The sequence below is a fragment of the Patagioenas fasciata genome, chromosome 4 (assembly GCF_037038585.1).
Source record: "Patagioenas fasciata isolate bPatFas1 chromosome 4, bPatFas1.hap1, whole genome shotgun sequence".
NCBI lineage: Eukaryota > Metazoa > Chordata > Aves > Columbiformes > Columbidae > Patagioenas > Patagioenas fasciata.
The window spans coordinates 26,133,574-26,146,217 of NC_092523.1; the positions used below are offsets into that span (position 1 = coordinate 26,133,574).

At 39.6% G+C, this 12,644-nt stretch overlaps 1 protein-coding gene across 2 annotated transcripts in view; it reads left to right on the top strand.

Moving 5' to 3' along the window:
* Positions 1–9,014: 9,014 nt before the first annotated feature.
* The window catches only part of SLC30A9 (solute carrier family 30 member 9), a 41,599-nt gene continuing 37,969 nt past the window's right edge, over positions 9,015–12,644 (top strand). The window contains exons 1-2 of one of the 2 annotated variants that reach the window (XR_011738765.1): positions 9,015–9,269; positions 11,187–11,363. Coding sequence is in view for 1 of the 2 variants with exons in the window: in XM_065836589.2 (XP_065692661.1) it covers positions 9,173–9,269; positions 11,187–11,363 (274 nt within the window). In the remaining variant the exon portion in view is untranslated. The remainder of the gene's footprint in view (positions 9,270–11,186; positions 11,364–12,644) is intronic. The other variant, XM_065836589.2, reaches the window with a different exon arrangement.

The window sequence follows — 12,644 nt, forward strand, 5'->3', positions numbered from 1 at the left end:
TGAAACTAACTGAAGGATGCTAAGTCTCGAGATCCAACTCTATGAATGGAGGAAGAAGATTAAAGGAACAAAAGAATGAGATTGCAGTAAGTAGAGAGTGGGAAGATAGTGCCATGAAGCAAAGCTTATGTGGATTTCGTGTTAATTCTTTGTAACTAGGAAAAGCCTTAAAGGATCAACAGGAGGAATATCTTTCATAAATGGGATTTGATTTGGCTAGTAGTATATTCTTGGATTTGCAAGGAATTGCTTGACAAGCGAGACCTGGATTTTACGTGTGGCCTGGTAAAACTTACCTCTTTATTGTGCCAAGAAAACATGGAACAATGGCATTAAGAATAACTTCCAAACAAATCTAGCAACTGACCTGCCCTCTGCATCAACTATGCTTTTTACTGTAGCCTTTAGGCTGCCTAAGTGATAACACTGTTAAGTTTACTCAGTGCTGGCAAAACCACTCTGTCGTTGTGCCTGTTTCCCTCCCACAGTTTGTGACTGCTTGTATACTAATGGTTCAATTAAATGCATGAAATGCTGGTTGTGTCCTGATAGGCTGAGATTTTTCTAGTGAAAAGAGCTGTATGTAGAGAAATTTTGCAGCTGACCATAAAATGCCTGCCAACCTCAAACGTGAAGCAGAGGATTTTTTGTCTTGCTGAAAGGTTGTCTACCTAGTGTGGTTATCGCGTCTACTGGTGTAAATCACACTTGTGATTGCTTTTATCATCTTGGCTTTCATGAGCTAAAGTGCTGCTGCATAGATTCTGTGGGTAGACCTACCCCTTCCTGTGCTCAAGCTTGCTGTAGATCCAGTGTGAGACTCTTCTATTTTCAGCTGTAGGTAAATGAAATATCAGGACACATTTGGTCTGTTGGAGTGACTAATGCCAGTTGGGATTTCTTACATACAAAGTAGTCTACTAATGCATCCATCATTTCTTTTATTGTCTTTTATTTAAATTTTATATTTTATTGTCATTTTTGTGCTGTCAGTTTTGTTTTGTTGGCTTCTTTGATGATGGATGTTCAAGGGGAGCAATATCTGTTAATATATTGTTACATGTTAAGGATTTTTTTTTAATGTAACCATGAGCCACTATTTGTTCCAACAGTTTCTGAGCTGCTAACTGTATATGTGATAGTAATGTCCAAACAAAAAAGATACCTGGTTTTTTTGTGTAGTCTCTCTTGGAGCTCTTTATTGTTTGGCACCTGTATTGTGACATTTGCTGTACAGATCCTTTGTTAATTAAGGAAGTGCAGTTCTTGCCCATTTTACAGACAGGAATGGAAACCTGATTACAGACAGCATGGAAGACTGATTTGCCTGAGGTGATGTAAGAGCTCTGGCAGGGGAGGAAATTTTTAAAAAATAAAATAAATAAGAGTTGGACAAGCGTCCAGGGGAAACTGATTTGTTTCTACACCATATAGGATCATGTGGTCCTGTTTCCAAAATGATACTATCTGCTGCTTAAACAATTTTAAAAAGTACTGTACCTCACGGTACTCAAATTAAGGGCAGCAAAGACCATTTAGCTAGAACAGAACATTCTTTTAAAGCAGTGTCAAGAGCTGATTCCTGTGTGCAAGAGCCTAGATATGGGCCCTGGTATTGTCATCTTTCTGGTGAAGAGAAATAATGCAACAGAATAAGATTTTAAGCGTTTACATACTAGATGTTAGAAGGGTATGCTGATCTGTTGTAATTGTCTGTAATTTTTTAATTGTTGCAGTGCAAGTATTTATGGTTAAACTATACCGAAATTGGTTAAACTATACTGAAATTGGTTAGTGTATCTCTGTACTGTAACTTCTTATGCTATATTTTTCTTAAAATCACAGGAAGAGTCAGGCCTTGTTGTTTTAAATCGCCTTCTAAGGACAGAACCTTAAGCCATCCTTTATTTCAAAAATGCATTATCAGTATGGATAATGTAATTTAATCTTAAATGTGGATTCAAAAATATCTTTTTCTAAAATGTCAACTTCACTTATTAACTTTTCTGCAGAAGCTTGCTCTGTGATAATAGCAGATATTGTGCAGGTAAGGGAGTTTCATTGCTTAGTTTTGTGCCATCCAGATGGTACAAACTTCTAAAATGAATTGGAAAAATTCATCTTTTACTTGTATTCAAGGACTGAGGCACAAAATGCTAATGCAAGGGCTCAGAGGGGAAATACAGTTCTCCTGCATATTTGAGAAAATGTGAAGCCCTTTCAAGAAAATCTAATAAACATAATAATCACAGGCTGCTGACACTAAGGAAAAAGCACCTCATTCGCTCTTTCTTTTATGCAGCAATTTACTGGTCCCTACTGATTTTCAAATTGCATCACTGCAGTAAATTATCCCTGCCAGTACCTGTGAAAGAAAGCACTGGGATCCATATTTGTTTAGTGCTGTGCTTAAATCAGCAAGAATGATAAATTTGTTGGTATGAAATTGGAAATACCAAGGGCTTTTCTCAGTGAACTAGCAGGTATCTCCATTTGTAATTTATCGTGACCCTTTTTCACTGTATGTGCTTTGTATGTCAAATATTTATTTCTAAACAAATTAAATTGTTTTCTGTATTGATATAGCTGTGGTTTCGTTGATGTTCTTGAAATCAAATTGTATATTTATTTTTCTGGATTTAAAATATTACCAATGTTGTGTTGCATAACAGCACTTGTTAAGTTCTAATCTCCAAGTTTGGGTTAGTGACTAACAGTTTTCAATGTTAAGTGTTCTAGATGTGTGTTTGGTTTCTGATGTGTGTGTTGGGTATTTTGTGTGTTTGTAACAGTGTAGGCTGCAGTGAGCTACTGCAACTTCTCATTTGCTTTTTTCCAAAGAAAAAGGAAGATTAAGCTGTATATCAAAGCCAAAGCAAGCTGATCCCTGTCTTTAAGTCCATTGGAGCCATTCTGCTTCACAGATGGCACAGTTAACACCAAGTCTTGTGAAAAAATGTACCTACTTGCTCAGTTTACTGTTGTATTTTCAATGCAGGTATTAATAGAGAAAGTTGACTGTACGCTTGTATTTTGACAGGAGTCCTGTCCCTTTAACCTTAAAATAGGTTGCTTTCTATGATTACATCCTACTGCCTAAATAAGTGCCACTGCTGAACTGAAAATAAGTTGTAGCTGGTGCTTCATTACTTAACATTTATATCAGTATAATAGTAATAATTCAGTTTACAGCTAGTATGCAAAATTGTAAACCAGTGTTGTTAATAATGTGACCCAGTGTTACTCTCTTGTGGGCCAGGCCTAGTTCATTTGTGCTGGCACACTAAATAGCGGACTTATGCTCAACCCCCAATGCCAACTAGGTGGGCTTTATTCTACCACAGCGAGGTACCACCACACAGCTGCAGCTTTGTAGAAGCAGTAGTGTGGACTGTATTCTGAGGAGCCATGAATGACTTTGCTCTTAAAAGAAAGCAATGGTTAGAGTTCATCTCTCTTTATCCCAGTCTCCATGTGCCTGACCATGGTATCAGGCTTGTGAGATGAGTGTTGTAGCGGTCCAGACTCCTGTCTGGGGTGAGGAATCTGGTTTCCTTGAGAACAAGTGCAGATCGTGGTGTTTTCATTTGTGGTGTGTTTTTCTGCGTGTGTTCACTCATGCACCTTTGCTGGTGTGAAGAGCGAGAGTATGTTGGATGAAGATGGTGCATCTGTTGGTTGAGATATTTCACAGGAAAATTAAGCTGAAAATCAGAAATGATAAAGATGCAGGGCTTGATTATCTGCAAAGGTTAAGACAATATCAACTACTGTTTTCACAAAGGTAGAAATGTAATAGAAGGAGATGGAAGAACAATGGGAAGAAGAATGAGAATGCACAAGAGTTCAGCTCTATGTGATGAAAAGATGTATGGAAATCCTATTGGGTGTTCTTGTATTTACAAACCCCAGTTCACCATTCATGGTTTTATGCCATCAGTATCCTCTGGATAGTACTTAAGTTTTCTAGCTGTAAATTATTTCTAACTTAGTCTCTATTAAAATACTCTTGGAATAGCATGTTCAGATGCTGACATGTTGTTGTAGAAGAGCTGACAGCCTGATCTTGGTTCATTTAAAATGGAAAACAGCTACAGTGCAATTATGTGTTCTTGTCTGTTGTGTTTGAAACTCCTGTAGTGGAAATAAACACAATGGTCTATGTTGTTACTGGGTTTTGGTTTTTTTTTTCTACATTTTTATGTTGGCATCTAAAAGAAGATATCCTGTATGCATGATGTTTTGTCCTCATGTATGTTTGTTTCTGTGTGCAAAGACATATAAAACATGATATTTGTAACTTAGCATTTCAACATTTTTTAATTTAATTTTTTTAATCTACAAAATCCAACCAAACTCTTTTCAGATGACAGATATTTGCCTATTGCAATCCCTTCCCAGCATACTTTCTGCTATAGCAGCTTCAGTTAGGTTCTTACGAAAGTACGATGAAAATTATTGTGATTCCTTTTAGTGATAAAGTTTAAATCAAAGCCATTATTAGGAAGTGGTCGTGGTTTGTGGTTTGGGTTTGTGTTTGTTGGTTTTGTTTGTTTGTGGGTTTTTTGTTTGTTTGCTTTTTTTTTGTAATGGCAGATGGAAATCTGAAGTTGACTTTCTAAATTCTCCTGTATCCACTGGTGTTTTATCGGTTGTGTAACTGTATAATACAGAGAAACATTGAAACCTTAGAAACAACAGTTGCAGCACCAAGCATTAGTTCATTGTGCATTTGTAGAGCATCCACTGGTTCTATTCACATTTTGAATTCTCACAAATTTTTTAACATCACCCTGGGGCAGAGATAAGCAAGACATTTGGTTACATCAATGTACATGTGCTGTGGATTGATGATGTGTATGTATACTTAGAGCAGCAGATAAATGACAAAATGTAGTATTTTGAAGGGTGGGGTTTTTTTGCCATTTGGATATATTAATGCACTTTTAATCATAAAACCTCGTCCTGCCTTCTGCCAGCCGCCTCTCTTTTCAGAGTGTTACACATTTGTAAGGAAAATAGTTTTTAGAAAAGAGTCTTGCAGTGCATTGATGCTTCTAATGTCCTGCCTTTATACACTTCAAAAAGTACTAGTCAAGTTTAGTTCATATTCTTGTATTTTATTTTTTTTTTCTTACAAGCAAAAGAATTAAGCTGCTTTTAAGCTGATCCTTGATTTCTTCATGTAAGAAAAGGAATGACAGGTAGAGTAACGGTAAACTAGACCTGGTGATGCAGGAAGCTTCCTCCAGTCCTGTGTTCCTATGCATGTCTGCATGTTACTATAGAGATAAGAGCAGTTGTTTCAATGTATTATGTACCTAATATTGTTTGTAAGAATTTTAAACTAGCTTTCTGCGTTAGGATAAAGACATGTACTGCTAACCTTAGGAGTTCTTTTTCCTTATTCAAAGACTGGGAATTTGACTATATGATTTGATGAACTGATATGAAATTGGATTTTTCCAGGTGCTATTTTTATTCCAAGCTACTGACCTCTAGTGTCTGGTTTGCAACTATGAAGCAAAACATTTTAGTAATTTAATGTGCTCCTCACATGTCTTGGCTATGGGAGAGTCTTTTTCTCTTTAAATTTCTCATGAGAATAAAATGTCTTAATGATTTATTGTACTTTGGCTTTGCAAATATCTATCTGCCTTATACATTTGAAAGGAGATCAAAAGAAAACCAGATTTATGGTTAAGGCTTCTTTAAAGAAGCAACTACTCACAAGCCCAAATGTTTGTTTGGAATCTAAAAGACTCTATGATCTGTGAGAGCATCCCGTAATAAAGATATTAAAACACTTATTGTGAAATCCTTGCAGTCATAAAGCATGGTAATTATATTTGCAGAATCCTGATTCCTTTTTGCTTACGATGTTGCTGCTTTACAATTGAAGTCTTTCCTACATGTGTGGGATTATTGGTCCAAGAACAGTAATATTTTCATATTTTTCCTACATAATCATTAAGCACACATTCTTGGATATACACTGTATGAATATTTCCTTTTTCCCTAATTTGGTTTTATCTACATGTGTCCCAGTATAACTCCTACTGATTGATTGATTGTTGTTGAGATAGGCAAGCAACTCTCCATTCCCCAGTGGGAGATCAAATTATATAAAAATGTAATGCCTACTTTTAGGAAAACAGAGTCCCAGGTACCTAAAAGGAGTGCCTGCATTGTCATGTTAAATCAGAGCCATACTGTGGGGTTGTGGGGTTGTGGTGTTGTGTTTTGAGATTGATTGTTTGTTTTATTTGGTGGTGGTTATTTTTTTTGTTTCAGTGAATGCCCTGGTTGTTCTCATTTACCATGAAACCAAACCAGAACATCTGCCCTAGGCTTGCTCCTAACAAGATTCAGTCTCTGGGATAGACAGCCTTTCTGGTGTGGGGGCTGCATTACCACCAGGTGCTCCAGTGTGTACCAAGTGCATGTGGCAATGGAGGGAGACAACATGTGGTGTCTTGGTCTTCTGAGCACTAAATAAAGGGCCAAATGATAATTCTGCCTTCATCTCTGCTGTCATTCTCTAGCCCTCAAAGTTTATCCCATGTTTCTCCTATCAACTGGTGTCTGCTCTTGTTGAAACCCTCTCTTCTGGGATTTCCTCCCTCTGCTATATTGTACTCCCACCGATTCTGCAGAACTGATGTCATCTTAGTGTCCCGGAAGATGGGGCATGTGTCACCTGGGTTCCTGAGGAAAGGCTGTGGTTCCCAGCCGTGCTGGGAGAGGCCTGCAGGCTGCTCCAGCAGCAGGAGCTCCTGCCCTGCCTGGCTGCTGCTGGGCTCCAGTGGGCAGGTCCAAAAACTGCAGGTGACTCTGCTGGTTTTCAGGTGAACTGCATGCAAATAATTGAAAACACCCATGTGCTGGAAATGAAAGATATTAACTTCTAGTGTACATTGGTCTTTGGCCCAGTGATCATGAAATAACTTTACAGATCTACGTGACTCAGAGTGGTGTTACACAGACTGGTGTAGATTAAACATTCTGTGCTTTGAGTCATTCCCTTCATGCACATGCCTGCTGTGAAATATATTCTCTTTATCTGCTATTTTAAACATTTCACCTGAAAAACTTAAGGGCTGTTTGGGATTGCTAGACACTTCATGTATTCATTATTTTTTAATTTTTTTAACTAGCAGTATGTATTTGCTTTGTGTTAACACACATTTAGGATCATAAAAAGTATGAAATCAAAACAGTCTTTCCCTTTTAAAAACCTTTCTATGTTGTATGAAAGACACACAAGGCAGGATGTTTTGTTAATCCCAAAGAGTAATTTCAACTATATTAAGTCATTACCTCAGCTCTTGCTGCTGATCTGGGGACACTGCAAGTCTCCTCCACTGTATGAACTTGAAATCTTGAATGAACTTCAGATTCATAAATATTCAAATTGGTAATACATCTTTTTTTTTTTAATATAAGGAATGCTAAAATCCTTCACTGTGTATTAGCCATCACATATCAGATTTCTTGCTAGGCAAGACACTGGGGAATTCCATCATGATCTACTGTTGTAGCTTGAGTAATCCAATCAGATCCTAAAAGTCCCTCTTCTTCCCAAAGACCTGGTAAAGCAACTTAACCTTGTAAATTTTTACTGGCAAGGTAATATGCTTTATACAACAAAGTTATAGAGTTTTTGCAAAAGGATGTATGAGAAGATGACCCCAAGAGAGAAGCCAGCCTCCTTCTTATGAGCAAAGTATCAAGATCTTCATGCAGAGCCCTTGATCATGAAAGTCCTGGTTGACAGCCATACCAGTAGCATCTATTAATCTGTGTATGGTATTCTAGCTTTTAAAATTTTCCTTCCTGTTTCATATTTACAACAACAAAACTAGACAAGGCAAAGTCAGTTATTCAGCTGGATAAAAGAATACGAAATAGCTTAGTAATTCCATTTGGTTTTTGATAGCAAAAGGTAAACCTAAAGAGAAGTATTTTTAGAAGTAATGCGGCAGTTAACACCTCTTCTGGAGTATAGCAGAGACTCTTCAGGTATTACAAATGTTTCAAGAATTTCTATATTCTTTCAAACATCTTTATGTGGAGAAAAGAAAGTGAACTCTATTAACCTTGTTTCTTCTTTTTGTTACTGCTAGGCCCTTGCCAAAATAACAAGCAGCCAGCAAAACATACATCAGCTGCATGTTAGACGCAAGCTAAAATTGGTCAATTGACCTCACCTTTGCTACTTTACAACTTGCAGTGAATCTAATACTTCATTGCTGTACATCTGGTACTTAATGACACAGCATCTGTTGCAGTGCTCCTGATTCACCTGGTGTGGCTGTGATCAGACTACTGGGAAGATGGTTTACTTTAATCTGCCTGCATTGGGCTTCCAGGAAAACTTGTATTGGTGATGCTAATCCCTAGCTGGCTGGTAAAGAATTTGTGTGCCAGCAAACCTTGTTCAAAATCTAATTGGCTATGTTAAAGACAGGCACTGTAATTATTCTCCTCCGTGAGCAAATGCTTTGTGGATTATCAGGTACATCAATTATATGAATTCCCTGCCAAGTTAACTTCTGGTGAGCTCCCGTGTTCTTCACAGTGTGCAAACAAAGACAAGGAAGCCAGAGTCATTTTGTCAGTCATGTGAATTGGCATCAAAGCTATTCTAGAAAAACTTAAAAGTGTCCAAATGCTTTTTTATAAAAGAGTGTATAATGTGATGCCAGTGGGACTAATGATACTCATGGTCCTGAGCCAGACGGAGATGTCACAGCTGAGACGGGTTCAAGGAGACATCACAACTCTCTGGCTGCAGTTGCCAAGCAGGACGCGCTCCCGACGCGCACTTCGCCCGAGCCGGGTTTAACCGCCAGCCGGGGTAGGACGCGGCGCTGAGCCGCTGAGGCGACACCGCTCCGCGCACCAGTGGCCGCTCCGCGCAAGCGCACGGGAGGGGCGGGTGAATCAGCGGCGGCCACTGCGCGTCGTGCCCGCCCGGCGGCCCCGAGGTTCCTCCGCACATCCGGGTGCCGCGGCGCCGCCCACCGCCGGCCTCCCGGCTGCCACTGCCGCCCGGGACCCGCGGGGCCGCGCCGCAGCCGCGCAGCGATTCTCCCATGCGAATCGCCGCCCGCCCACCGGCCGCTGGCGTGCGGCGGGGAGCGGCTGCGCTCCGCGTGGGGTCGCCGCCATGATGCCGGCCCTGGCCGCCCAGCGGCGGGGCTGCCGCGGCCTCTACCGCCTGTACCTGAGGTGCCAGGCGGTGCCGCTCCCCCGCAGCTGCCACGGTGAGTCCCTCAAGGCCCGGCGCGCTGCCTGGCGCCGGGGGGCTACCGGAACCCCCCGGTCGAGTCTCGGAGGAAGGTGTAATCGAGCTACGTGCTCAAGTGCGGAGAAGCGAGTACCGGCGCTCGCAGGCAGCTGGCGCCGGGCGGGCTCGGGCGTCAGCAGGGGCGGGGAGGGACGGGCCGCTGCGGGCCGGGGGGCGCAGGCTGCCATCCGAGTATCAGCTCGGAAAAGGGAGATGTTCAGGTCGTAGCTGCCCGGGCAGACGAGCCTCGTTCTGACGGTACCTTGTCGCGGGTATTCCCGCACGTAGGGCAGCTGCCCTGTGTCAGCCCAGCCCTGCGGAAAACTGATACGTCACGCCCGTGTTGAAGTTTGCGGTAATTATATAAAAAGAAGAGCAGCCTTTCAGGGTTCGTGTTGGCCTGAAGAGTGAGCCCTGGCTTTTGCTTTAGGCCACAGGTCCCTTGAAATTTAAATTCTGAGTGGTTTTGTCCCGCTTAACGTTATCACTCCTTGTTGAATCGCAGCAAATACCCTATTTTGTTAATGGTTTCCTGTGTATATGTGGATTAACAGGAGAAATGTCCTCTAAACATGCTGATTAAGTTTCTCTTTCAATGGCTCCAGTATGCACCAAAGCTTAGGAAACAACGCTGCTCGTATTGTGCCATGTATTCATTGTAGTCTTTTGTGAGTCGCGATCAGTGAGTTCACTGAGCTGTGTTGAGTTGACTTTTCTGGTCTTTTGTCACATTAGCAGTGACTAGTAGTAAGAGCTTATCTGACTTGGTTTTGGTGAAGTCGTTTTTCTCTAAGATTCAGATTGGTGTGTGCACACATGCAGATGCTTTTGTTCTGTAGAGGACTAGAACAGAAGGAAAGCTGTTGAGACTTCTGTGGTATAAACAGTTTTATAAAGGATTATCGTTTGGTTGAGAGGTGTATTAATCATATGTTGTTAGTCATGCCTCATATGACTTGATTTACCTGCATTACTTAATTTTTATTTTATTTATGTATTTATTTTTTTACATTTATGTATTCTTTTAATGAGTGCTTTCTGAAACAACAGGTTTGCCAGTTGCATTTTTGGTTGGAAGAGTTATATACTCTCCCTATAGAAGTGTTTGTGCTGCCTAATACAGGTTGGCCTGTACTGCATACAATTCTGTTTTGGCTAGTCTTTTGCATACTCAAGGTGATTTCTCAGTAGGCTTTTTATGGATTTATCTTGTAATTTCACTGTTGCAAGTGTTGCAAAAAATGAGATTCTTCTGTATAAAATGTTTTGTACAGTGTTGTGTGCTTTTCTACATAATTTCTGTAGCAAGTCGCTCTTGATGCGTGATGTACACAGTTCAGTTTTTATTAATTGGTAAGCTGTGGTTTGTACAGAGTATACATAGAGTGAAATGAAGTGGCAACACTGGCTAGTACTTTTACAGTGGTCTGTATTAGTTCTTTTATCAACACTTGTTTTTTAAATATTTTGTTGCAGTATGACTAGAGTGGGACTTATTTGTCAGTAACTCTGTCTTACCAAATAGCTTTGTATCTTTTCTCTCTTGTTTTTTTTTTTTTTTGTTTGTTTTTTTGTTTGTTTGTTTGTTTTAAACCCCATTAGGATCATCTAGAGGTCTTTTGAAAAAATGTATACTCGATTGTATGGGAAAACCTCCTAATGTTAGAATGAGCTTTAAAAGTGGATGTTTGAAGAGAGACGGTGAAAACATGCTATGTACTCCCATTTTGTAATTCCAAAACATGGGTAAAATAAACATAGATGAGTATTTAAAAGATAAATTTCCATAGCTTATGCTGATACAGCTGGATCACCTTTCCCCCTGCCCTCCCCCCCCTTGTTTTTTCTTCTGAAAATGGTTGCCTGAAACATCTTTTTTTCTTCTCCCTGTTAGGATGGCAAGCTTCAACAAAAAGTGGGAGTTTGTCTTATATTCTACCATGCAATCGTCTGCCTGTGCAGTTGATGAGTCAAGTGAGAGTTTATACCTCCAATGGTCAGCAAAAAAATCTTGGATCAGAAGACACAAATGGATCAAACCCTGAAGAAACACAGCATAAAGTTGAAACAGGTAGTACTAAGCTAAAATAAAGAGTATTTATATAAATGTGTAAACTTTTGGTATTTAACAATTGATAACTTTTTTTTTCACAATTGTGTGATGTTACGATCGCAGAATTCTTAGTATTTGTTGCTTGTGGGTATCTGTATCTAAGTTTCAAATACATAACAGGGAGGAATGCTGAAATTTATTTCTTGGTCATTCCAGTATTTAAAGGATTTAAGTTTAGATTTATCACATTCAAAGTGGTGATGATAAAATGTGGATGTCAGAAGGGACTAGGTAGCTTAAGGGATAAGAAATTGAATGTATTACTTGTCTTTTACCATTTTGCTTGCTTTAATTCTTTTTGTTGTAGTATTTCATGTTTGTTGTGTGAAATGAACTAGTGATAAAGATTGGATGAGTTTGAATACTGAGCACTGTGACTTTTCCAGGTCAAGCTATAGATGACTGCTAAGGAGAGTTGAACTGTTTTATCTGCTGGAGCTCTCAAATCTGACAGTTGTCAGAACTGCAACATTGGCATTAAACACTTGATATAATGGATATAACCTGACCTGCCTTGCTGCTCAGTTTGATTGTCAATCTTGTGCTACTTAGGTGCTTGTGAAATTCAGAACTGTCTTGTCTGTACTCCATCGTAGCATCCTGGTTTTTTTCTGCTTATTAAGTGTAGGGTTGCACAGATATGTTTGAAAGGCTACTGTGCTCAAGAGATAAGAAATGCTTTTAAAAATACTGTTGTCTAAAACTTAGCCATCTACTGAATAAAATCTTCATTGTCAGATTAGTAGGTATTAATTTTTTCTTTAGTAACTTGTAAATTCCTGAGGCTTGCAGCAATATTTAAAAAGCAGTAACTATAACCAGCTCAGAGTATTACTTTTCTGATGTTTGAAAGTGCAAAAGTGGATCTTCAATGTTATTCTAAGTGGAACAATCAGATATTGCTTCTTAAGTCTGTGATTGGATTTTGGAAGGGTATAATACCATTTATGTTTCTTGGAAACTGCTGAAGATGGTTACCAGAGGGCAAGATTCTTGCAGAAGAATGTCTGCCTGAATACAGTAGAGCCAGTTGTAGCTGTTGATATTTTCTGGCTTCTTAATGAGCAGCTACTGGTGTTAAAATGGGACATGTGAAAATAGTCCAGCACTATTGCTTTCATGATTGCCTTAAGACGATTGTTAACTGTCATCAGAAGGAGTGTTCCCACCTTCTCTCACCCCTATCTGATGACTCCCTCTCTCGTGCTGGCATTAATGATGTTTAGGCTTGTTTTGTGA